The 26,737-nt window shown below is 37.0% G+C and overlaps 1 protein-coding gene across 2 annotated transcripts in view; it reads left to right on the top strand.

The window, feature by feature from the left end:
* Positions 1–26,128, top strand: part of RLIM (ring finger protein, LIM domain interacting) — a 35,106-nt gene extending 8,978 nt beyond the window's left edge. For both annotated transcript variants that reach the window (XM_029240853.1, XM_029240852.1), the window contains exons 2-4: positions 18,846–19,038; positions 19,944–20,027; positions 21,327–26,128. In XM_029240853.1, coding sequence (XP_029096686.1) covers positions 18,870–19,038; positions 19,944–20,027; positions 21,327–22,945 — 1,872 coding nt within the window. In that variant the 5' untranslated portion in view covers positions 18,846–18,869 and the 3' untranslated portion in view covers positions 22,946–26,128. The remainder of the gene's footprint in view (positions 1–18,845; positions 19,039–19,943; positions 20,028–21,326) is intronic.
* The last annotated feature ends 609 nt before the right edge of the window (positions 26,129–26,737 follow it).

Genomic DNA, 26,737 nt, shown 5'->3' with positions numbered 1-26,737 from the left:
AAGACCTAAATTTCTCCAAAGAAGACATTTCTCCAAAGAAGATATACAGACTGCCAACAAACACATGAAAGAATGCTCAACATCATTAATCATTAGAGAAATGCAAATCAAAACTACCATGAGATATCATCTCACACCAGTCAGAATGGCCATCACCAAAAAATCTAGAAACAATAAATGCTGGAGAGGGTGTGGACAAAAGGGAACACTCTTGCGCTGCTGGTGGGACTGTGAATTGGTACAGCCACTATGGAGAACAGTATGGAGGTTCCTTAAAAAACTACAAATAGAGCTACCATATGACCCAGCAATCCCACTACTGGGCATATACCCTGAGAAAACCAAAATTCAAAAAGAGTCATGTACCAAAATGTTCATTGCAGCTCTATTTACAATAGCCAGGACATGGAAGCAACCTAAGTGTCCATCATCGGATGAATGGATAAAGAAGATGTGGCACATATATACAATGGAATATTACTCAGCCATAAAAAGAAACGAAATTGAGCTATTTGTAATGAGGTGGATAGACCTAGAGTCTGTCATACAGAGTGAAGTAAGTCAGAAAGAGAAAGACACATACCGTATGCTAACACATATATATGGAATTTAAGGGGAAAAAAATGTCCTGAAGAACCTAGGGGTAAGACAGGAATAAAGACGCAGACCTACTGGAGAACGGAGTTGAGGATATGGGGAGGGGGAAGGGTGAGCTGTGACAAAGCAAGAGAGAGGCATGGACATACATACACTACCAAACTTAAGGTAGAGAGCTAGTGGGAAGCAGCCGCATAGCACAGGGAGATCAGCTCCATGCTTTGTGACCGCCTGGAGGGGTGGGATAGGGAGGGTGGAGGGTGGGAGACACAGGAGGGAAGAGATGTGGGAGCATGTGTGTATGTGTAACTGGTTCACTTTGTTGTAGAGCAGGAGCTAACACACCATTGTAAAGCAACTGTACTCCAATAAAGATGTGGAAAAAAATAAAAGCAAACAATATGAAAAAAAAATAAAGTTTATAGTCTTGGCATATATTGGGAGGCAGTTGTCCATTTAGTGAAAAGTTGACTGGATTTGGAATCAGGAGGCCTGGCTTTAATTACTGGCTCTTTCCACGTAGTAAGCACATGGCCTTTGGTAAATCACTTTCTCTGTCTGTGCTTCTGTTTTTTATCTGTAAAATAGATTTGGTGATTCCTACTTCATAGGATTGTTGTAAGGCTTCATTGAAATATAGGTGAAAGGGCTGTATGAATAGGATGGTAAGTATTGCTTATAACTAGGAAGAGACCTAAGTGATTTAAGAACAATTACACATTTGTTCTCTTGTTTTATTGGTAAGCTTTCCCAGAAATATTTAAGTTTAAAAATGGCTGATGCTAACCGTATACTCAATCCAAAATTTCTGACTTGTGCACATGAATATTATAACTGAGTATAAGGTAACTAAATAAAAAGATTTAAAATCTTCTCTTTTATGATGATAGAAGGAGCCCAGGGGAGGGGGACGGTTGGGATTCTTTTTTTCTCTTACATGCATAAGTTAAACTGGAAATGTACCACAATGTTTTTCACCACAGAGTAGAATCTACAGACCCATTTTATTAACATAATTCTTAACTGATCTTTTCACACCAAAATGGAGAGAGATCTGTATTTCATCATTTGGACTGCAGTCTCCTGACATCTTTGGCATACTTTAACCTTTAAAATGTTAGTTTTCACTTACCAAACAATAGTGACATTACATCTGTCGGGCTGAACTGAACTTGCGGTTTAGAATTATTACATTTTTTTCATTTTTATACCACTTAGGTAGTGAAGGGACTGCTTAAAATGAGACCAGGTTCATTTGGGTGTATGTTAGTAAGATGATTTTACAAGGCATTTGAGGGCATTGCTTACATTCAGGATTTTCTTTTCTTTGAAGATGTATTGATAATTACTTCTAGTCTGGGGGACCTCGGCAGGTGTTACAGCCGTAACTCACCCCTTAAATGTCCATACAGGGTAGAGATGTCTTGCCAGTGCTGGAATCTCTTGACCACCACTCCCAACCTAGGGAAAGTGCAGAATGAGGCAGAAAGAATGAAGGCTTTGGGCAAAAGTAGGGGAGCAAATTGGCTTTTTCTCTCCCTGTGCCCTAATCAACTACAAGAAACAGACTGCATTTTAAATGGAAACCTATACCTTAGCAAAAACATTGTGTTCTGTTTAATGAAGCCTTGCCAGTTTGGTTGCAATTTTGAAATAAATGAGTGCGTTGCAGGGATGCCATGTGGGGAAAATATTTTCCTTTATTTTCTCTGGTGTAGGCAGGGGGAAAGGAGAGCAGCGTGTTATTATGGAAGTAATAGTAATTTGGATTTGTTCACATGTTGCTTTGTGAGTGTGTCTCGTTGCTAAAACTTTGAATTAAAAAGTAAAATTAAACCAAAATAAAAATCCTTCTTGAATAGAATAAAGCAGCCTCTAAACTCATCAGGTGGGAGCTATTTAGGATTTAACAGTCTGTAAAATCACAGTGTTTGGGAGGGTTTTGAATGGAGGTATGACTTTTTTGACTCTAGCTTCCATGTAGGAAATGTTAGAAATTCTAGAATGTCAACAGTGAACTTGAAGATCGGTGAGTGTAGGAAAGAATCATCTATTCCATGTGTTTTTGTAGAGTATTATTTTATTTTTGAAAAATGTAAAGGAGATGCATAAATAGTGGGTTTATAGAGCGTAAACTATACATTGAGAACACTTTAAAGCTCTTTCCATATGTGGGGTTGCTGTCTTACAAACAGATTCTTTAAAGCTGCACTGTCCAATATGGTAACCTCTAAGCACATGTGGCTACTGGACACTTGAAATGTCACTAATTAACTGGAACTGAACTTTTAAGTTTCTTTAATTTTAATTAAGCTAAATAAAAAACTGAAAGTGTAAATTTTTTCCATTAAACACAACTTTGTTGTTTCATTAGAACTACATTTCACTTTAATGAAGGTTTAGCATCCATCTTGAGATGTGCTGTAAGTGTGAATTACACACCAGATTTCTGAGACTTAGAATTTTTAAAAAATATAAAACATCTCGCTAATTTTTGTATTGATAACATGTTGAAATGATATTTTGGTTATGTTGGGTAAATAAGATATTAATAAAATTAATATTTCAAAAATATAAAAAGACCATGTAAGGCAGGAAGTGACACTAGTGGTACAGACAAATGCTGTGTGCAAAGATGGATGAAAAAATTGATAGCTGAGATAGTAATAGCTTCTTAGGTGATAAGATTTCATTAAACATTGAGGCGTGAGGGAAATGGGGAAAGACTAAGCGGGGGCTGAAGGAACAGCATTAGTGGAAGTGTGAAGGTAGTAAAGCGCAAAGTGTGTTGGAGGGAGGGGATGGGGCAATATAAGTGGACTGGTCTTACCAAGAAAACATAACAAAATTGTGCCACTGGGAATATGTGGCTTAGTATGACCCTAGGCCCAGAATAGAAAACCAAGGGGCTCTCCATCCTTAATGACATTTTAGTCCAAAGGGTCTTTTGAAATCAGTCTGTTCAAACTCCCACCTAATAAGGACAAACTCCCACCTAATATCTAGCCTCTGCTTGAATATTTCCAGAGATTGGTAATAGCTTGCTTCAAGAGACTGGTTACATCTCCACTTTTAGACAATCTTATTTGCTAGACTATTAAAAGACAGAATTATCTGCTTCCATATTTCTTCAACTCTTGGCCCTAGTTTGACTCTATGATTCTGCTCTCTTTCATGTTATAACTCCAAATATTTGAAGATGGTAATCATGTCCATTTTTAGTCTTGTCTTCAGGCTAGACATCTCCAAGTAATTCAACCATTTCTTTTCTTTTCTTTTTTTAAGTTATTTTCTTTGGCTGCGTCAGGTCTTAGTTGCAGCATGCGGGGTCTTCGTCACAGCGTGCAGGATCTTCCTTGCGGTGAGGGCTCTTTGTTGTGGCACGCGGGTTCCAGAGCACGTGGGCTCTCTCGCTGAGGAGTGTGAGCTCAGTAGTCGTGGCATGCGGCGTTAGTTGCCCTGCGGCATGTGGGATCTTAGTTCCCTGGCCAGGGATCGAGCCCACTTTCCCTGCATTGGAAGGCGGATTCTTTACCACTGGACCACCAGGGAAGTCCCTCAACCGTTTCTTTTATGGTATTCCCTGGCTTCTCACCATCTTGGTCACTCTAGATATTTTTTGTGTTTGTCAATGTCCTTTTGGAGGTATTTTAAACGTTTCAAATACTCCGCATGTAGTCTGAAGTGCAAGTTGCATTGGCACTGTTACCTACTTTTATCTGAACACTATGGCCTGGGAAAACAACATGTGACTCTTAGGTTTCTTAGCAGCCAGGTCAAACGGTCTTTTTATTGAGCTTTTGTTAACTAAAAACTTCAGGTCTTCATGTGAACTCACCAAGACAGGTTTTTTTCCCCTATTCTGTAATCTTTTTTTTTTAATTTATTTATTTTTGGCTGTGTTGGGTCTTCGTTGCTGCATGCAGTCTTTCTCTAGTTGTGGCGAACGGGGCAGGGGGCTCCTCTTCATTGCGGTGCACGGGCTTCTCATTGCAGTGGCTTCTCTTGTTGTGGTGCAAGGGCTTCAGTAGTTGCGTCACACGGGCTCAGTAGTTGTGGCACGCGGGCTTAGTTGCTCTGCGGCATGTGGGATCTTCCCGGACCAGGGATTGAACCTGTGTCCCCTGCATTGGCAGGTGGATTCTTAACCGCTGCGCCACAGGGAAGCCCCCTTATTCTGTACTCTTACTGTGATTACTTCAGCTTGCTAACCCTTAAAGTGTTTAAGGTAGCACATTTATCATCATTTTGTTGATTTCAGCTCATCTTCACAGCCCAGAGAATTCAGAATATTTTTTATCATATACATCTTCATTACTAACTCCCAGCTTTGAGTTGTCTGTAGATTTGTTTAGCATGTCTTTGACATGGTTCTTTTAAAAATGCTAAAGACAGGGCTGTTTGCAGGTTAACATTGCTCCATAATCTTTGAGAGTGTTATTTAACAACTGTGAATCTGTTAAATTGTATTGTCATCAAGCTCCTTGCTACTCAGACTGATCAGCATCATCAGCATCACTTGGAGGCTTATTTAAAATGCATGCTCTCAGGCCTCACCCCCAACCTACTGAATCAGAATCTGTATTTTTACAAGATTTCCATATGATTCGTTTGTATGCTGAAGTTTGAGAAGCACTGATCTAGTCCACATTTCTCCATAACGATAGGATGCAAAACCTTTTCAGACTCTGTACAGAAACCAAGCTAGACTAGTCGGCAGTATTATCCTGATGCCCCTATCAAAGAGTTTCTCAACCCTGACTGCACAATGGAATTACCTGTGGAATTTTTAAAATATCACTGTCTAGTTCGCCCCAGAGAAAGCTCCCCCAGGTGATTTTCATGTGAGAATCTTGTAAAGCAAGTTGTATGTGAAAGAAAACTATAAGCAAATGAGGTTAATTTGGCAGTGAATTCCACTTCTGGTAAACATATTTCTTCTACGTGTTTGCAATATATCTGATAGTCTATTGCAGAATTTCCCCCTAGGTTTCTCGTCAGATTTTGCTGTGCTATAGCTTATAGATGTCACTTTCTTTGAAGATTACATCATCTAGCATCTCTCCTGTTCTCTGTGATTTCTCAAAGATTATCATTGGAAATATTGCAGTTTTGGCTCTTGATTCTCTCTGAGATATTTGGTTTTTTCCACTACTTCCAGTTGGAAGATGATTCTCCGTGTTGAATAAAATAGAAGTTGAGTGCCTCTACCTACCATCTTCTGTTAATATACCAACGCCCCCCCACACACATGTTTAGTACAGGACTCCATTCTTCTTTCAGATTTTGTTTTTCAAAGCCATTTTAAAAAATCTTTCCTGTACTTCTGAAAGTTTCTGTTTCTTGTGGGCTTTAACCTCCCTGGCACTATTCTTAAGACCTTGTGCCATGCTTGTAACAGTCCTTGGTATGTGAGTTTTCTGTTATCTTTGGTTCATGTCCTGCAAATGTCAGAACTTATCAGATGTTTTTCCCTTCTTTGAAAGCTTTACATTTTTAAAGCCTTTCAGCCCTACTGAGTTGTATATTTTTTTTGAATTTTATTCATTTTTTTATACGGCAGGTTCTTATTAGTTATCCATTTTATACATATTACTGTATATATATCAATCCCAATCTCCCAGTTCATCACACCACCACCACCCCCCGCCACTTTCCCCCCTTGGTGTCCATACGTTTGTTCTCTGCATCTGTGTCTCTATTTCTGCCCTGCAAACCGGTTCATCTGTACCATTTTTCTAGGTTCCACATATATGCATTAATATACGATATTTGTTTTTCTGATTTCGCTCTGTGTGACAGTCTCTAGATCCATCAACGTCTCTACAAATAGCCCAATTTTATTCCTTTTTAGGGCTGAGTAATGTTGTATTGTATATGTGTACCACATCTTTATCCATTTGTCTGTCGATGGGCATTTACGTTGCTTCCATGACCTGGCTATTGTAAATAGTGCTGCAGTGAACATTGGGGTGCATGTATCTTTTAGAATTATGGTTTTCTCTGGGTATATGCCCAGTAGTGGGATTGTTGGGTCATATGGTAATGCTATTTTTAGTTTTTTAAGGCACGTCCATACTGTTCTCCATAGTGGCTGTATCAATTTACATTCCCACCAACAGTGTAAGAGGGTTCCATTTCCTCCCCACCCTCTCCAGCATTTGTTGTTTGTAGATTTTCTCATCATGCCCATTCTAACTGGTGTGAGGTGATACCTCATTATAGTTTTGACTTGCATTTCTCTAATTAGTGATGTTGAGCAGCTTTTCATGTGCTTCTTGGCCATCTGTATGTCTTCTTTGGAGAAATGTCTATTTAGGTCTTCTGCCCATATTTTGATTGGGTTGTTTGTTTTTTTTAATATTGAGCTACATGAGCTGTTTATACGTTTCAGAGATTAATCCTTTGTCCATTGATTCGTTTGCAAATATTTTCTCCCATTCCGAGGGTTGTCTTTTCATCTTGTTTGTAGTTTTCTTTGATGTGCAAAAACTTTTAAGTTTCATTAGGTCCCATTTGTTTATTTGTTTTTATTTCCATTAGGAGGTGGATCAAAAATGACCTTGCTATGATTTATGTCAAAGAGTGTTCTATCCTGTGTTTTCCTCTAAGAGTTTTATAGTGTCCAGTCTTACATTTATGTCTCAAATCCATTTTGAGTTTATTTTTGTGTATGGTGTTAGGGAGTGTTGTAATTTCATTCTTTTACATGTAGCTGTCCAGTTTTCCCAGCACCACTTTTTGAAGAGACTGTCTTCTCCATTGTATATCCTTGCCTCCTTTGTCATAGCTTAGCTGGCCATAGGTGCATGGGTTTATCTCTGGGCTTTCTATCCTGTTCCATTGATCTATATTTCTGGTTTTGTGCCAGTACCATATTGTCTTGATTACTGTAGCTTTGTAGTATAGTCTAAAGTCAGGGAGTCTGATTTCCCCAAGCTCTGTTTTTATCCCTCAAGACTGCTTTGGCTCTTCGGGGTCTTTTGTGTCTCCATACAAATTTTAAGATTTTTTGTTCTAGTTCTGTCAAAAATGCCATTGGTAGTTTGATAGGGTTTACATTGAATCTGTAGATTGCTTTGGGTAGTATATTCATTTTCACAATATTGATTCTTCCAATCCAAGAACATGGTATATTTCTCCATCTGTTTGTATCATCTTTAATTTCTTTCATCAGTGTCTTATAGTTTTCTGCATACAGGTCTTTTGTCTCCCTAGGTAGGTTATTTCTAGATATTTTATTCTTTTTGTTGCAGTGGTAAATGGGAGTGTTTCCTTACTTTCTTTATTAGATTTTTCATCATTAGTGTATAGGAATGCAAGAGATTTCTGTGCATTAATTTTGTATCCTGCAACTTTACAAAATTCATTGATTAGCTCTAGTAGTTTCTGGTGGCATCTTTAGGATTCTCTATGTTTAGTATCACATCATCTTCAAACAGCGACAGCTTTACTTCTTCTTTTCCAATTTGGATTCCTTTTATTTCTTTTTCTTCGCTGATTGCTGTGGCTAAAACTTCCAAAACTATGTTGAATAATAGTGGTGAGAGCGGACATCCTTGTCTTGTTCCTGATCTTAGAGGAAATGCTTTCAGTTTTTCACCATTGAGAATGATGTTTGCTGTGGGTTTGTCATATATGGCCTTTATTATGTTGAGGTAGGTTCCCTCTTTGCCCACTTTCTGGAGCGTTTTTATCATAAATGGGTGTTAAGTTTTGTCAAAAGCTTTTTCTGCATCTATTGAGATAATCATGTGGTTTTTATTCTTCAATTTGTTAATATGGTGTATCACATTGATTGATTTATGTATATTGAAGAATCCTTGCCTCCCTGGGATAAATCCCACTTGATCATGGTGTATGATCCTTTATTAAATGTGTTGTTGGATTCTGTTTGCTAGTATTTTGTTGAGGATTTTTGCATCTTTATTCATCAGTGATATTGGTCTATAATGTTCTTTTTTTGTAGTATCTGTGTCTGGTTTTGGTATCAGGGTGATGGTGGCCTCATAGAATGAGTTTGGGAGTGTTCCTTCCTCTGCAATTTTTTGCAAGAGTTTAGAGGGATAGATGTTAGCTCTTCTCTTAATGTTTGATAGAATTCACGTGTGAAGCCATCTGGTCCTGGACTGTTGTTTGTTGGAAGATGTTTAATCACAGTTTCAATTTCATTACTTGTGATTTGTCTGTTCATATTTTCTATTTCTTCCTGGTTCAGTCTTGGAACGTTATACCTTTCTAAGAATTTGTCCGTTTCTTCCAGGTTGTCCCTTTTATTGGCATAGAGTTGCTTGTAGTAGTCTATTAGGATGCTTTGTATTTCTGCAGTGTCACAACTTCTCCTTTTTCATTTCTAATTTTATTGATTTGAGACCTGTCCCTCTTGATGAGTCTGGCTAATGGCTTATCAATTTTGTTTATCTTCTCAAAGAACCAGCTTTTAGTTTTATTGGTCTTTGCTACTGTTTCCTTTGTTTTATTTCATTTATTCCTTTTTTTGAATTTTATTCTATTTTTTTATACAGCAGGTTCTTAATAGTTATCCATCTTATACATATTAGTGTATATATGTCAGTCACAGTCTCCCAATTCATCACACACACACACACACACACACACACACACACACACCCCGCTGCTTTCCCCCTTTGGTGTTCATACGTTTGTTCTCTACATCTGTGTCTCAATTTCTGCCCTGCAAACCAGTTCATCTGTACCATTTTTCTGGGTTCCACTAGAACCTAGAAAAATGTATATGCGTTAATATACGATATTGGTTTTTCTCTTTCTGAATTACTTCACTCTGTGTGACAGTTTCTAGATTCATCCACGTCTCTACAAATGAACCAATTTCGTTCCTTTTTATGGCTGAGTAATATTGCATTGTGTATATGTACCACATCTTCTTTATCCATTCATCCGTCGATGGGCATTTAGGTTGCTTCCATGATCTGGCTATTGTAAATAGTGCTGCAGTGAACATTGTAGTACGTAACTCTTTTTGAATTATGGTTTTCTCAGGGTATATGCGCAGTAGGGGGATTGCTGGGTTGTATGGTAGTTCTACTTTTAGTTTTTTAAAGAATCTCCATACTGTTCTCCATAGTGGCTATATCAGTTTACATTCCCACCAACAGTGCAAGAGGGTTCCATTTTCTCCACACCCTCTCCAACATTTGTTGTTTGTAGATTTTCTGATGATGCCCCCTTCTAACGGGTGTGAGGTGATACCTCATTGTAGTTTTGACTTGCATTTCTCTCATAGTGATGTTGAGCAGCTTTTCATGTGCTTCTTGGCCATCTGTATGTCTTCTTTGGAGAAATGTCTATTTAAGTCTTCTCCCCTTTTTTTGATTGGATTGTTTGTTTCTTTAATATTGACCTGCATGAGCTGTTTATATATTTTGGAGATTAACCCTTTGTCCGTTGATTCGTTGGCAAATATTTTCCCTTATTCTGAGGGTTGTCTTTTCATCTTGTTTGTAGTTTGCTGTGGAAAAGGTTTTAAGTTTCATTAGGTCCCATTTGTTTGTTTTTGTTTTTATTTCCATTACTCTAGGAGGTGGGTCAATAAAGATCTTGCTGTGATTTATGTCAAAGAGTGTTCTTCCTGTTTTCCTCTAAGATTTTTATAGTGTCCAGTGTAACACTTAGGTCTCTAATCCATTTTGAGTTTATTTTTGTGTATGATGTTAGGGAGTGTTCTAATATCATTCTTTTACATGTAGCTGTCCAGTTTTCCCAGCACCACTTATTGAAGAGACTGTCTTTTCTCCATTGTGTATCCTTGCCTCCTTTGTCATTGATTAGTTGACCACAGGTGCGTGGGTTTATCTCTGGGCTTTCTATCCTGTTCCATTGATCCATATTTCTGTTTTTGTGCCAGTACCATATTGTCTCGATTACTGAAGCTTTGTAGTATAGTCTGAAGTCAGGGAGTCGATTCCCCCAGCTCCGTTTTTTTCCCTCAGGACTGCTTTGGTTATTCAGGGTTTCTTGTGTCTCCATACAAATTTTAAGATTTTTTGTTCTAGTTCTGTGAAAAATGCCGTGGGTAGTTTGATAGGTATTGCATTGAATCTGTAGGTTGCTTTGGGTAGTATATTCATTTTCACAATATTGGCTCTTCCAGTCCAAGAACATGGTATATCTCTCTATGTGATTGTATCATCTTTAATTTCTTGCATCAGTGTCTTATCGTTTTCTGCATACAGGTCTTTTGTCTCCTTAGGTAGGTTTATTCCTAGGTATTTTATTCTTTTTATTGCAGTGGTAAATGGGAGTGTTTCCTTAATTTCTCTTTCAGATTTTTCATTATCAATGTACAGGAATGCAAGAGATTTCTGTGCATTAATTTTGTATCCTGCAACTTTACAGAATTCATTGATTAGCTCTAGTAGTTTTCTGCAAGCATCTTTAGGATTCTCTATGTATAGTATCACATCATCTGCAAACAGTGACAGTTTTACTTCTTCTTTTCCAATTTGTATTCATTTTATTTCTTTTTCTTCTCTGATTGCCGTTGCTCAGACTTCCAAAACTATGTTGAATAATACTGGTGAGGGTGGACATCCTTGTCTTGTTCCTGACCTTAGAGGAAATGCTTTCAGTTTTTCATCATTGAGAATGATGTTTGCTGTTGGTTTGTCATATATGGCCTTTATTATGTTGAGGTAGTTTCCTTCTGTGCCCAGTTTCTGGAGAGTTTTTACCGTAAATGGGTGTTGAATTTTGTCAAAAGCTTTTTCGGCATCTGTTGAGATGATCATATGGATTTTATTCTTCAGTTTGTTAATATGGTGTATCACATTGATTGATTTGCGTATATTGAAGTATCCTTGCCTCCCTGGGATAAATCCCACTTGATCATGGTGTATGATTCTTTTATTGTGTTGTTGTATTCTGTTTGCTCGTATTTTGTTGAGGATTTTTGCATCTATATTCATCAGTGATATTGGTCTGTAATTTTCCTTTTTTGTAGTATCTGTGTCTGGTTTTGCTATCAGGGTGATGGTGGCCTTATAGAATGAGTTTGGGAGTGTCCTTCCTCTGCAGTTGTTTGGAAGAGTTTGAGACAGATGGGTGTTATCTCTCCTCTAAATGTTTGATAGAATTCACCTGTGAAGCCATCTGGTCCTGGACTTTTGTTTGTTGGAAGGTTTTGTTGTTGTTGTTGTTGTTGTTGTTGTTGGAAGGTTTTTAATCACAGTTTCAATTTCGTTACTTGTGATTGGTCTGTTCATAATTTCTATTTCTTCCTGGTTCCGTCTTGGAAGGTTATATCTTTCGAAGAATTTGTTCATTTCTTCTAGGTTGTCCATTTTATTGGCATAGAGTTGCTTGTGGCAGTCTCTTAGGTTGCTTTGTATTTCTGCGGTGTCTGTTGTAACTTCTCCTTTTTCATTTCTAATTTTATTGATTTGAGTCCTCTCTGTCTTTTTTTGATGAGTCTGGCTAATGGTTTATCAGTTTTGTTTATCTTCTCAAAGAACCAGCTTCAGTTTTATTGATCTTTGCTGTTGTTTTCTTTGTTTCTGTTTCATTTATTTCTGCTCTGCTCTTTATGATATCTTTTGTTCTGCTAACTTAGGGTTTTGTTTGTTCTTCCTCTATTTCCTTTAGGTGTAAGGTTAGATTGTTTATTTGAGATTTTTCTTGTTTCTTGAGGTAGGCTTGTATTGCTATAAACTTCCCTCTTAGAATTGCTTTTGCTGCATCCCATAGGTTTTGGATCATCGTGTTTTCATTGTCATTTGTCTCTAGGTATTTTTTGATTTCCTCTTTGGTAGCTTCAGTGAGCTCTTGGTTATTTAGTAACGTATTGTTTAGCCTCCATGTGTTTGTGTTTTTTACGTTTTTTTCCCTGTAATTGATTTCTAATCTTATAGCGTTGTGGTCAGAAAAGATGCTTGATATGATTTCAGTTTTCTTAAATTTACTGAGGCTTGATGTGACCTTAGATGTGGTCTATCGTGGGGAATGTTCCGTGCGCACTTGAGAAGAAAGTGTTGTAATCTCCTGTTTTTGGATGGAATGTCCTATAAATATCAGTTTAATCTATCTCGTCTGTTGTGTCATTTAGACCTTGTGTTTCCTTATTAATTTTCTGTTTGGATGATCTCTCTATTGGTGTGAGGTGTTAAAATCCTGTACTATTATTGTGTTACTGTTGATTTCCTCTTTTATAACCGTTAGCAGTTGCCTTATGTATTGAGATGCTCCTTTGTTGGGCACATATATATTTATAATTGTTATATCTTCTTCTTGGATTGATTTCTTGATCATTATGTAGTGTCCTTCCTTGTCTCTTGTAACATTCTTCATTTTATCTGATATGAGTGTTGCTATTCCAGCTTTCTTTTGATTTCCAGTTGCATGGGATATCTTTTTCCCTCCCCTCACTTTCATTCTGTATATGTCCCAGGTCTGAAGTGGGTCTCTTGTAGACAGCATATATATGGGTCTTGTTTTTGTGTCCATTCAGCAAGCCTGTGTCTTTTGGTTGGAGCATTTAATCCATTCACATTTAAGGTAATTATCGATATGTTATCCCTCCCTTCCCTCCCTCCTCTTTTTTCACTGACTTGAGTCTTTCCTTGACCTCCCAGGCGAAGCTTATAGCTTCTTTCTCTGTTTAGGAGGTTGGACTAGACCTCTAATGTCCCTTCCTACCCAGAGATGCTATCCTCTTTAGTGTCTTTTGTGTGTATGTGCTGAAAACAGCTTCATTGACTCAGGCATCCTTAATCACTGTGCTCCTTGGATCTGGCTCTATTTTCTTAATTGTTATGGGTTTGTTTTTTGGGGGTACTTTTCTTCTCATGTGTTTCCCATTTAGAGAAGTTCCTTTAGCATTTGTTGTAGAGCTGGTTTGCTGGTGCTCAATTCACTTAGCTTTTGCTTGTCTGTAAAGGTTTTGATTTCTCTGTTGAATCTGAATGAGATCCTTGCTGGGTAGAGTAATCTTGGTTGTAGGTTCTTCCCTTTCATCACATAGCCACTCCCTTGTGGCTTGTAGAGTTTCTGCTGAGAAAGCAACTGTTAACCTTATGGAAGTTCCCTTGTATGTTTTTTGTCGTTTTTCCTTTGTTGCTTTTAATAATTTTTCTTTGTCTTTAATTTTTGTCAGTTTGATTACTATGTATCTCGGCATGTTTCTCCTTCTGTTTATCCTGCCTGGGACTCTCTGTGGTTCCTGGACTTGGGTGGCTATTTCCTGTCCCATGTTAGGGAAGTTTTCAACTGTAATCTCTTTAAGTATTTTCTCAGGTCCTTTCTCTCTTCTCCTTCTGGGACCCCTATGATGCGAATGTTGTTGCGTTTAATGTTGTCCCAGAGGTCTGTTAGGCTGTCTTCATTTCTTTTCATTCTTTTTTCGTCATTCTGTTCCACACCAGTGAATTCCACCATTCTGTCTTCCAGGTCACTTATCCATTCTTTTGCCTCAGTTATTCTGCTATTGATTCCTTCTAGTGTATTTTTCATTTCAGTTATTGTATTGTTCATCTCTGTTTGTTTGTTCTTGAATTCTTCTAGGTGTTTGTTCTTTAATTCTTCTAGGTCTTTTTTAAGCATTTCTTGCGCCTTCTCGTTCTTTGCCTCCATTCTTTTTCCGAGGTCCTGGATCATCTTCACTATCATTATTCTGAATTCTTTTTCTGGAAGGTTATCTTTGTCCACTTCTTTTAATTGTTTTTCTGGGGTTTTATCTTGTCCCTTCATCTGTTACATAGCGCTCTGCCTTTTCATCCTGTCTATCTGTGAATGTGGTTTTTGTTCCACAGGCTGCAGGATTGTAGTTCTCCTTGCTTCTGCTCCTGAGTTGTATTTTTCATAAATTACTTTCAGGATTATTTATTGATCCTTCACAAGTGGACTTTGTCATGTTAGTGTTCAGAATATTAACTGCTTAATGTTAGCCAAATGTGGTTTTCTTTGGTTTGAGAAATTATGGATGAACTTTTTCCTTTGTGCTTTTCTGTAGTTTTAAAAATTAGCTGTGTGCTATTACCAATACTAAGTTGCTACTTAGGTACATATGGGAAATTTTGGCTTCCTTTTGTTTGTTTCTTTGATTGCCTGGCCCATATAACTTTTATGAGTGTTTTATTTAAGCTCTTGACTTGTAGTCTTCTTAAAGTTTCAGGTTATTATGAAAACAGTATATTTCAGAAATTTATATAGCTTACTCTTACCAAAAGTAAGGAATCTTAGTTATGAGGTTAGGAAACTCCAAAAATATTGCATCTCCCTCCCTTTCCTTGACATATTTATCTTATTTGTTTAAACAATGATAGAGTAGCTCTAAAAATAATGATCTAAGAGAGACAATGAGGAGAGCTAGGTGTGCCCATGTACAGCCTGAAATTTGTTTAGACTCATCAGACAGGTAGAGAGGCTTCTTTATTTTTATATCTGAAAGACAGTTTGTTTTTATTTTTCTCTAGTACTGACTTGTAAACATCCAGGTACTTCATGTGTTGTGTGTGGGATTAAATCCTAGTACCAATATAGATTACCTCTTTTCTACAAATCAGATTTTCATATGTTTATGGAATTAACTTTTATTTTGTCAATGTGAAGTTCAATAAGGTCAATCTGAGGTTGGAAGGAAAAGAGTTAGAGAATGAAATTTTTTGTTTGGATTCTTTTAGTTTAGATTGTTTACTACCATTGTTTTTTCATTAGAGTGGTTAATGAGTGTGTGGAGGTCTGCCAATACAGTAATTATCTAATGCTGTACAAGTAGTGAATGACAATTAAGAGGTTTTGGCTAAACAGACACGTGAAAGGATGCTCAGTATCACTAATCATTAGAGAAATGCAAATCAAAACTATAATGAGGTATTACCTCACACCAGCCAGAATGGCCATCATCAAAAAATCTAGAAACAATAAATGCTGGAGAGGGTGTGGAGAAAAGGCAACCCTCTTGCACTGTTGGTGGGAATGTAAATTGATAACAGCCACTATGGAAAACAGTATGGAGGTTCCTTAGAAAACTAAAAATAGAATTACCATACGACTCAGCAATCCCACTACTGGGCATATACCCTGAGAAAAACATAATTCAAAAAGAGTCATGTACCAAAATGTTCATTGCAGCTCTATTTACAATAGCCAGGACATGGAAGCAACCTAAGTGTCCATCGATGGATGAATGGATGAAGAAGATGTGGCACATATATACAATGGAATATTACTCAGCCATAAAAAGAAACGAAATTGAGTTATTTGTAGTGAGGTGGATGAACCTAGAGTCTGTCATACAGAGTGAAGTAAGTCAGAAAGAGAAAAACAAATACCGTATGCTAACACATATATATGGAATCTAAAAAAACCCAAAATTGTTCTGAAGAGCCTAGGAGCAGGACAGGAATAGAGGCGCAGATGTAGAGAATGGACTTGAGGACACAGGGAGGGGGAAGGGTAAGCTGGGACTAAGTGAGAGAGTGGCATGGATATATATACACTACCAAATGTAAAATAGATAGCTAGTGGGAAGCAGCTGCATAGCGCAGGCAGATCAGCTCTGTGCTTTGTGTCCGCCTAGAGGGGTGGGATAGGGAGGGTGGGAGGGAGACGCAAGAGGGAGGGGATATGGGGATATATGTATACGTATAGCTGATTCACTTTGTTATACAGCAGAAACTAACACACCATTGTAAAGCAATTATACTCTAATAAAGTTGTTAAAAAAAAGAAAAAAGAAGTTTTGGCTAGTTTCATGTCCTATCCCAGAGCAGGGGTTGGTAAACTTTCTGTAGAAGTCCAGATAGTAAATTTTTTTCACTTTTCTAATCAAAATTGAGCATATTACATAGTTACTTATTTAAAAACAGAGAAACCAAATTTCCACAAAGTTTTTCTTGATAAAACTCACAATGTAATAATAATTGAGTACAATATTTTGTAATATAGGTCTACTAATGAGAAGAATGGTATTCTTTTGCTGACGGAGGGGTGACATTTTGCTTAATTGGGGCTAAACATACTCCTTATCAAAATCATTTGCAGATGTTCATTTAGTGTTTTCTGACTTGAAGTGAGATTTTACATATTTCATCTTTGAAAATGTCTATTCACACATATAGGTAGGTCTTGCTCTCTAATCAGTACACAAGCATATAATTTTAATGAAGTATATTCACCCCTTAGAAGGTGTTTATAGAATTTTTCATTAAATTCTCTTGATATTTACCTTTTTAGCAGGCATATCATTAGACGGCAGAGTCATCACTTTCAATTGAAGGGTAGGTGGAAGCTCCTCAGTTACACAGTTAAGTGGATTTTGAAATAAGGAAGTTTCCTTTGTACTTGCATTGAGGTCCAAAAAACACTTCTGGAGTTGTAGTTTGTGCTTAGAAAATATATCTACTACAATTTCTATAGGAATGGAGCTCTCATTTCTTTGATAGCACAAAAAGTGCATAAAGCAGCTTGACATTGTGATTCCAGTGTTAGTTATTGTTGAAATGACTTTACTGTAGTATAAGATTTACATATTATAAGCACTGTAATTTTAGGTTGAGTTCATTCAGAAACATTATGAAGTCTTCAGAAAAAGCTAATTTCCCAAGCCATTCCTTGTTTGGTAATAGTAATTGAGAGTAGTTCCTTTCATTCAGAAACAAATCTAATCTTGGACCTGGGTACAACAAATCACAGTAAAACTTTACCAGTGCTAAGCCATCAAAATGAGCACCTGGTAGAGCAAGTCAGGATACTCAGCTTCTATTTCTGACAAAAATTCATGGAACTCGCTATGTTTAAGTCCACCGTAGTGAAGTTCACCATTGACATCACTGGTTCAATAATGATAGATACAAATATTTTCTACAGACTACCTATAACTACTATATAATGAATAACCATAGACTTTAAACACCTTACATATTCATAGGCATTGTAAATTTGTCCAAGTAGGTCTACACTTTTTTTTAACCACTGTTTCAATTGTAACACATCTTAGCAGATTCCACTCCATGTTGTGCTGAATTAGTGTTTCTCAGCTTCTTTGAAAATATTATCACCTGTAGTTAGTTGTTCCATGCAAACTCTTTATAGAGGTCACTTCTTTAGTTACTTCAAACTCCTCAAATAATCAATGTTTGACTCCTTGAATAAACAGCTGAATAGTATCAGTTATATTTGTCAGCTCATCAAGAACCAAGGAAAACCACTCAAAATCATTTGCTCCCTTGTTTTTCACTTGATTATTGACATATCCCAATATCCTCAACTTTCTGAGCAACTGTTCTCATCAAAAGGCTAATAATCTTAAATTTATTTTCTGTGGACAAATTTCTTTAGCTTCTGCAGTCAAACACAGTTTAACTAACACATCATTGACAAATGGCTTTGCTTGCTTAGCCAACAAATGAGCCACTTGGAAACTTACTCTGGTTGAAGCCTCATTTTTTACTTTTGTGGGGAAATATTTTGTGATGAGATACTTTGTTTTAAGTTTTTTAATTTTTCAGACTGTAGCTTTCCTGTGAATTGGGAATATTGTGATGAATGCTTATTTAGTCTGATAATATTAATGTATATTTTATTATTTTAGCACAGTTTTAGCGCTGTTGCATTATAAATATAACCTTTGCCATCTAATAACAAAATAATCCATACTCCACTGCACTTTAGGCATTTGAAGTCCATTTTCTCTTCATTTAATATGATGAGTGTACATTGGTAATTAAAAAAATATCACAGTGGGGTGATAAGCATGGCACTTGAAATGCTGTCAAGTTATAATTGCATCACTGCAACTTACAATGCACAGATCGCCAGTGCAAAGCAGTGAGAGTGCTACATACAGTCTTGGTAACAACTACTCAGCTCTGCCATTATAGCATGAAGCAGCCATAGAAAATAAGTGAATGTGTATGGCTGTATTCCAATAAAACTTAAACACTGAAATTTGGATTTCATATAATTTTCACACATCACAGAATATTCTCTTAAAAAAACATTTAAAGGTGTAAAAATCATTCTTAGATCTCAAGGAGAAAAAAATAGGCACCAGGGCTACATTTGGCCCATGGGCCATAGTTTGCCAACCCCTGACCTAGTCTTTTCGTAGTATAACAGTGCTTTTCAGGAGTTTTTCTGTTATGAAATTTCATTCATATGAGGTCTTAAAATCCACGTCTGGACCTGCATTCTGGATTTTCCCATAACTAAAACTGTTCTATAGAATACATACTGACTTCTGTTTTCAAGATTGATCTCCTTTCTCCTTTTAGATAATTTTCCACTTGTTCATCAAGATGGAAAGCTCAGATTCTAACGATAAAGGAAGCGGTGATCAGTCTGCAGCACAGCGCAGAAGTCAGATGGACCGATTGGATCGGGAAGAAGCTTTCTATCAATTTGTAAATAACCTCAGTGAAGAAGATTATAGGCTTATGAGGGATAACAATTTGCTAGGCACCCCAGGTATGCAATGTGTAGTTTAAGGATTTATATATGTAAATTGCTGGTCTTAAAAAAAAAAGGAAACCTGTATTTTAAAAGTTTCTTTAGCCGTTTTGAAGTATGATTTTAATACAAAGGATGTAGAGTGACATTAACTGCTGTACTTATTACATGATTTGTTCACTCATATTTGGAATTATCCTATGTCAGGTTTTTTAGTTAGGAATTATATTATGAATTTATAATGAGCTAAATTCAAGAGAGTGGACCTGAAAAATCTTTTTGTTATTTATCTTTATATAACTTACTAGACATTAGTAGTCTTGAGGAGCTAATGGGAACTTCAGTTCTTAGGAGAGACTTACTCTGTCATAATCAATCAAAGCTAGCCTTGGGTAAAATAGTCAATTATTCAGAACTTTGTGCTTGGTTATTCTCCTTTGCCTGATTAGGGCCCATTTGAATCTACTTAAAATTCATTATCTCCCTTCCTCCTTGTTTCTTGTTAATTCTATTAACCTTTGAGTGATTCGTTAAATTTTAAAAGGTAAGGTGTTAGTTAGCATGGCTCTTATAAGAGAGAGTGCATTTTGAGGCAACAGTACCAGACTTGAGTCAGAATGCCAAAGTTGGCATTCTCGCCCTGCCATATATTAATTAACACGTCAGTCTCTCACTCAGTCTGTTTCATTGTTTTAAACTGCAGATAATACTACCTCCCAGAGTTGCAGTTTTAAACAATGAGATACTGTATGCAAAAGCATTTTGTAAACTGGAAAGAAATGTGAATAAATATAAGTTGTAATGTCATGCTCTCAAATAGGTGAATTTTACCCAGGTTTCCTACTCACTCTCTGGTTGTCATCTCAGATGGATAAGTCATTGTTTTTTATTCATAATTTGGCAAACATTTTAAACTATTTTAGGTGAAAGTACTGAGGAAGAGTTGCTGAGAAGACTACAACAAATTAAAGAGGGCCCACCACCACAAAACTCAGATGAAAATAGAGGTAAATTTTGCTTGGGGGTGGAGGATAGAATGGATAAGGAGCTTCCTAACGATAAATGTCAGCCAAAGATAATCTAGCAATGGCACAAATTAATTTGGTGCTAAGTAACTGCTCATAAAAACAACTGGCATTTTCTTGATATTTGGTGAGAATGTTAACTTTTTTTTTTCTGCTTCACCTTTGGGTTTTTTGTGTTAATTGGAGCATAGTGAGGAATGGCCTATTTTAAATGTGATTTTTTTTCTTGATTTTCCACCTCCATTGAAATTTCCCCCTACCTACTGTATTATTCCTTCCTTATAAACATGAGTTCCTCACCAGCAGAAAGACATGTTGCATTCTGTAATCTGATGGTTCTCAATGGGGTATAATTTTGCCCCCTAGGGAACATTGGCAATGCCTGGAGACATTTTTGGTTGTCATGACTGGGGGTTTGCTATTGGTATCTAGTGGGTGGAGGTCAGGGATGCTGCTAAACATCCTAAAATGCACAGCACAGCCCCCACAACAAAGAATTATCTGGCTCAAAATATAAATAGTCCCACTGTTGAGAAATCTTGCTCTTACCTGGGGTCTGGTGTTTCTCCCTCAATGTGAAATAGGGAATTTGACTAACATAAGAAGCCATGATAACAGTTAGGTTCTCGAATGTGCCATTATATGTACTGTGCTAGGTTCAGACTGTTTACTTGGTCTGATCTCCAATTTCATGTTAATTTAAGATCTTGGTAATGTGAAGAAGTATTCAAATACTTTTAAACCTGTAAATCTCGTTTATATTTTTGCAGTGACTAAAGCAGTCTTGTATTTTTAAATGTCCCATATTATTAAAGGCACTTAAGTCAAGAGCCTAAAGAAATGTAGGCTAATGAAAATTTGACAAAAAAATGTAATTTGAACTAAAATATTAGCCCTGTACCTTAACTGGTGTTTACCTTGTTTGATTACATTAGTGTTGGCAGTGGACTGAAAAAATGTTGTCATCTGACAGCCCACAGTGGTATGTTAGGCTCTGTATATGATGAAGTGCTAAAAATAGACTTCTTCCCAATTCCCTTTTTTAAAAAAAAAATTCCCTAAATTTCTCTACGATTAGCTTGCTCTTTTAAAATGGAATTGAAACTTTCCTGCTTTTACTGCAAATCAATGCAGTATGGTTTACAAAAATCTGTAAATGTGAAATCTGTTCAGAATCTTTGTTCTTTTTTTCTAATATGAACTTTCTGAGTACTCTTATATAATTTCCTAATTTTAATAGTTCCTTTTTCTCCCTCTCTCCCCTCCCTTTTTTAAAAACAGGTGGAGACTCTTCAGATGATGTGTCTAATGGTGACTCTATAATAGACTGGCTTAACTCCGTCAGACAAACTGGAAATACGACAAGAAGTGGGCAAAGAGGAAACCAATCTTGGAGAGCAGTGAGCCGGACTAATCCAAACAGTGGTGATTTCAGATTCAGTTTAGAGATCAATGTTAACCGTAATAATGGGAGCCAAAATCCAGAGAATGAAAATGAGCTATCTGCAAGACGTTCTAGTGGAGAAAGTATGGACAACAACAGCCAAAGGCAAGTGGAAAATCCACGATCTGAATCAACATCTGCAAGGCCACCCAGATCAGAACGAAATTCAACTGAATCATTAACAGGAGAAGCCCCACCTACCAGAGGTCAGAGAAGGGCAAGAAGTAGGAGCCCAGACCATCGGAGAACCCGAGCAAGAGCTGAAAGAAGTAGATCACCTCTGCATCCAATGAGTGAAATTCCACGAAGATCTCATCATAGTATCTCATCTCAGACTTTTGAGCATCCTTTGGTAAATGAGACTGAGGGAAGTTCTAGAACCCGGCACCACGTGACATTGAGACAGCAAATAAGTGGGCCTGACTTGCTAAGTAGAGGTCTCTTTGCAGCTTCTGGAACCAGAAATGCCTCACAAGGAGCAGGGTCTTCAGATACAACTGGCAATGGTGAATCTACAGGATCAGGCCAGAGACCTCCAACCATAGTCCTTGATCTTCAAGTAAGAAGAGTTCGTCCTGGAGAATATCGGCAAAGAGATAGCATAGCTAGCAGAACTCGGTCAAGGTCTCAGACGCCAAATAACACCGTCACTTATGAAAGTGAACGAGGAGGTTTTAGGCGTACATTTTCACGTTCTGAGCGAGCAGGTGTGAGAACCTATGTCAGTACCATCAGAATTCCGATTCGTAGAATCTTAAATACTGGTTTAAGTGAGACTACATCTGTTGCAATTCAGACCATGTTAAGGCAGATAATGACAGGTTTTGGTGAGTTAAGCTACTTTATGTACAGTGATAGTGATTCAGAGCCTAGTGGCTCAGTCTCAAGTCGAAATATGGAAAGGTCAGAGTCACGGAATGGAAGAGGGGGTTCTGGTGGTAGTAGCAGTTCTGGTTCGAGTTCCAGTTCCAGTTCCAGTTCTAGTTCCAGTTCTAGTTCCAGTTCCAGTCCTAGTTCCAGTTCCAGTGGTGAAAGTTCAGAGACTAGCTCAGAGGTATTTGAAGGCAGTAATGAAGGAAGCTCATCATCAGGCTCATCAGGTGCCAGGCGAGAGGGTCGACACAGGGCCCCAGTAACATTTGATGAAAGTGGCTCTTTGCCCTTCCTTAGTCTGGCTCAGTTTTTCCTCTTAAATGAGGATGATGATGACCAACCTAGAGGACTCACCAAAGAACAGATTGACAACTTGGCAATGAGAAGTTTTGGTGAAAACGATGCATTAAAAACCTGTAGTGTTTGCATTACAGAATACACAGAAGGCAACAAACTTCGTAAACTACCTTGTTCCCATGAGTACCATGTCCACTGCATCGATCGCTGGTTATCTGAGAATTCTACTTGTCCTATATGTCGCAGAGCAGTCTTAGCTTCTGGTAACAGAGAAAGCGTTGTGTGATTAAGGTCTGAACTCTCAGCTATGTAGCTGGTATAGTGATGGGCAAACAGGAATCACTTGCTTTATGTCCACTTTTTGAGTGGTGCTTAAATGTAAAGTAGCAACCTGAATTGAGTCATTGCTTTCTGAATGAATCATTGTCCTTCCTCTAATTTCTGTTCCAGAATAAAAGGAAATATTTAAAAAGCAACGTTTTAGGACATAAAAATCTGATTTCAGTATCAGTAATTGTTATTACTGATGATTTATCATATATAGTTGTCAGTTTCTCCTTTGTTATCTTAAAAGATCTGCCTTAGCAATGGCTCTTATCTGTTTCATGTTGATCTTTAAAGTTTCCTATGCCATAGGAAAGAGGGATGAAGGAAATTCCCAGTTTAGACTAAGTTACAGTACATGTTTCCTAAGTGATTGCTTAAAGCTATACTGTTCCCAGTTATTAGTTGGCACAAATTCACCTACATTCTGAATATCATTTGTTCACCTTTCAGACAAGGTGATATTATTGGACATGTCAGTGTAAATAACACTAAGGTTAGGATCTTCTAAGTGTATAACTGTCTCCTAAGCCCATCACTGTGGCACACTGTAGAGTGAGCTTATAGTTTAATTGAGATATTTATCTTGTGGAAATATTAAAAAAAAAGCCTATGCTTGTGTAAGTGAAAAAAAATCACATTCATTTGTTTAAAAATGTAAAGCTATTTTGTAGAGGCTCAGTACTTTTCCAATGCACTGTTGTATTAATGCATTAAAAATTGTAAAGTACCATGCTTAGAAATGAAAAAACTGCTTTTTGTGAGCCAACATAGTAAAAAACACACCAAACAAAGTACAAAGCTGCTTTTGTAAGTGTGTAGATGTAAGAGCAGAACATATCTATGATATTTAATGTATGTGAACAGCTACTGTGACATGCAAAGAGGAAAGGACAGAGTGCAGAATTGAACTGCATTGAAGATCAGTGGAAATTGTTTATTTTAACTTGGATTTAGGCAGGAAATGAAAGACAGGAGGAGTAAAGAAAACTGCTTGGAAGAACTTAAACTTTTCATGAAGACAGTAGTCATACAGATGTGAGTGAACTGGTTTCATATGGTGAGATCCTGGACACAGTATTCTACTTGAGCAGATGATGCAAATTTGGCAGAGCTTTGGTTTAAGGAAAACAAACCACTACCCCTTAGCACAAGTTACACTGCTGTTTTTTACAAGTCTGCTCCTCAAAAAAAAAAAAAAACCCAAAAAGCAAAAGATGGAGGAAAGAGACTATAAACCACTTTTAGCATAGGAATTGAAGTTGGTGCAGATGTGTGTACTAATAGGAAAGTCTCAAATTTGCATCGTTTTTGAGATTTGTCGTTCAAGGTACCAGTGCCCACTTGTTTAATGTTTTGTTACTATCTCTCTAACACAGACCTAATATCTCACATATAAAGACAAGGTGAAGAATTAAGGGATTTTTATTCTTTGTGGAAAGTGAGTCGTGTTGGGTTATTTGAAATTGAAATTTTTAAATGTGCTGCCCATATCTGAAGATGAGAATGCTGACTCACAAATCTATGGGATATGCACTTTATGTTGTTTCCTTAGTAAGCTTTGTGAAGAACCCCAGTACTCTTGCCAACTTTCTCTTGAGGCTCATTGGGGTTAGGATTAGTCTGACTGTGGAGGACTGTCTTTGTTTTTCTGGGAAAAGATAATGGGCCCAAAGAGAGATTGAACACATCCTTGGCCTTTAACAAAGTGAGCTAATTACCCAGGCCTAGTCAGATACTCTACAAAATAAACAAGTCTGCTTTAGAAATTATCTGGCCACCTTAACTGTTATCAACTCAGCTGTAAAGATTATTTCAAAGCTCATTCTTTCGTATTTTCCTCTGGCTTTCAATCCTACCTAAGTATCAAGGAAATTAACTTGTAAATATGGTAGTTGTTTACTAAGGATATGTACTGCTCTTGCAAGGAAATAATGTCCAAACAAAGCTTCACTTATTTTTTTTTAATATAAGCAGATTTTACTGTTTATGGCGCTTATGTAATACATTTTATCTTTTTAAAAAAATTGTCCATGTAAAAGTCAGGATTCCTTTATATTTGTGAGCCATGTCTCCTTTCCTAAGGGTGTATTCTTTGGTTTTCAGATCTGCAGGGTAGTCCTGATTGGCTAAAAACAAACCCAGTTTCCTCTTGGTATAAAATGTCCCATTCTTATATAGGGGTGTTCATTTTAAATAGTTTAAAAACAACTGCATCACATTCTAAGCATAAAAGAAAGTTATTAACAGGTACCTTCCTAACCTCCCAAGATGTATTTTACTCATTTGTGAAGTATTAAAGAGGTAACTCATGCAGAATGCTGGTTATGAATGTAGATATTGAAGCTATTCATAAACACTGGAAATAGAATTTTAAGTTTTTAGTCTTCAGTAGGATGCACATATTGGACATGTGCATGTGGAAACCTTTTTCAGTAGCACTCATTAATTTCCATTGGATTGTGTAGAATGGATGCAAATATTTTAGTGGAATTTGCTACTTGATTTTTTTTTTGCAAGGTCCATGACCAATATGTACTTACTAGTATGGACATTGAAGACAAGGTCATTTGTAGGTGTCAGATGTACATTGGAGAACAAAAATCTTTTTTCCCACCAGCATCCAAACACCTGTTCTCTTGAGGAAGCATTTTCTTGCAAAAGACTTTACATTTCATTTTGTATCTTTGCACTTTTTCTTTATTACAGAAAGGTTCTGTCTTGAGGACCTAGTTTGAACTTCATGCAGTAATAGGAACAAGAAAAACAATGTTGGAATTACATTGTTCAAGGCATAGGGAAAAGTACTAAAAACGGAATTTCCTTGAATATTTCAGATTATTTTTTAAAATTCACTTACTAGTCTGAAACGTTTGAGGTGTTATGTTTAACTCCAAGCAGTTGACATGATTGAGATTTATTAATACTAAACAAAATTGAACAAGTTAGCTTTAAAGTTTGCAGACTTTATCTGTAGCAACACTAGAAGATGAGCCATATTCTTAATTTGGAATATTTGCTCTAAAAAGAACACATTAGTTATACCTCAGTGGTGTTGATGGAGGTGGGGATTGAGAAAAGTGTTCACATTAGTGTTGGAGTATAGGTAATCAGTTGTACAGTTAACAACGACAAAAAACGTTTAGCACCAGGATTTTATATATATATATATATGTATGTGTGTGTATATATATATATATATATATATGTATAAAATCTCTAAAAACATGATTGTTGGAGTTCATCCAAACTTTAAGATTAGGAAACTATTAGCTATAAGTGTTACCTCAAGTAATTTTTTTTCCCTGGGAAAACATGTTCATTCCGTGCCAAGTATTATCTCCTAGTGTCCGTGTCTCAAATTATATTTATGAAGGGTTATCACTTAATATACTTTGTATTTAATCACCTGCTTCCCAGATGTCCACGACATAAAACGGGTCAAGCATCAGCCATAACTTTTGGCAGTTCGCAAAATACCCATGCGATAGGGAGGTGAGTGGCCATTTTTACAGCTTGCTAGAATACAGTGGCACCTTGTGGTTGTTGTTGATACTTTTAAAGATGGAAGATATTTTTATTCCTCCCTTTACTTCACCCCATTTCTTTGTTCTTTTGTGAACGAAAAATACTTGTAATCTGCCTTATTTGAGTTTTTAAGTTTTACCTTACTGGCTTCCCTGTCAAATGTATTACCAATATTAAATACATAGAAGCCACGTGTGCAGGGCACTTTTGTTGTCTTATAAGACTA

Source organism: Monodon monoceros, unplaced genomic scaffold (genome assembly GCF_005190385.1).
Source record: "Monodon monoceros isolate NGI ecotype Baffin Bay Population unplaced genomic scaffold, NGI_Narwhal_1 Super_Scaffold_22, whole genome shotgun sequence".
Classification (NCBI taxonomy): Eukaryota; Metazoa; Chordata; class Mammalia; order Artiodactyla; family Monodontidae; genus Monodon; species Monodon monoceros.
Note: the sequence above shows the minus strand (reverse complement) of the source record. Positions and strands in the feature narration are given on the sequence as shown.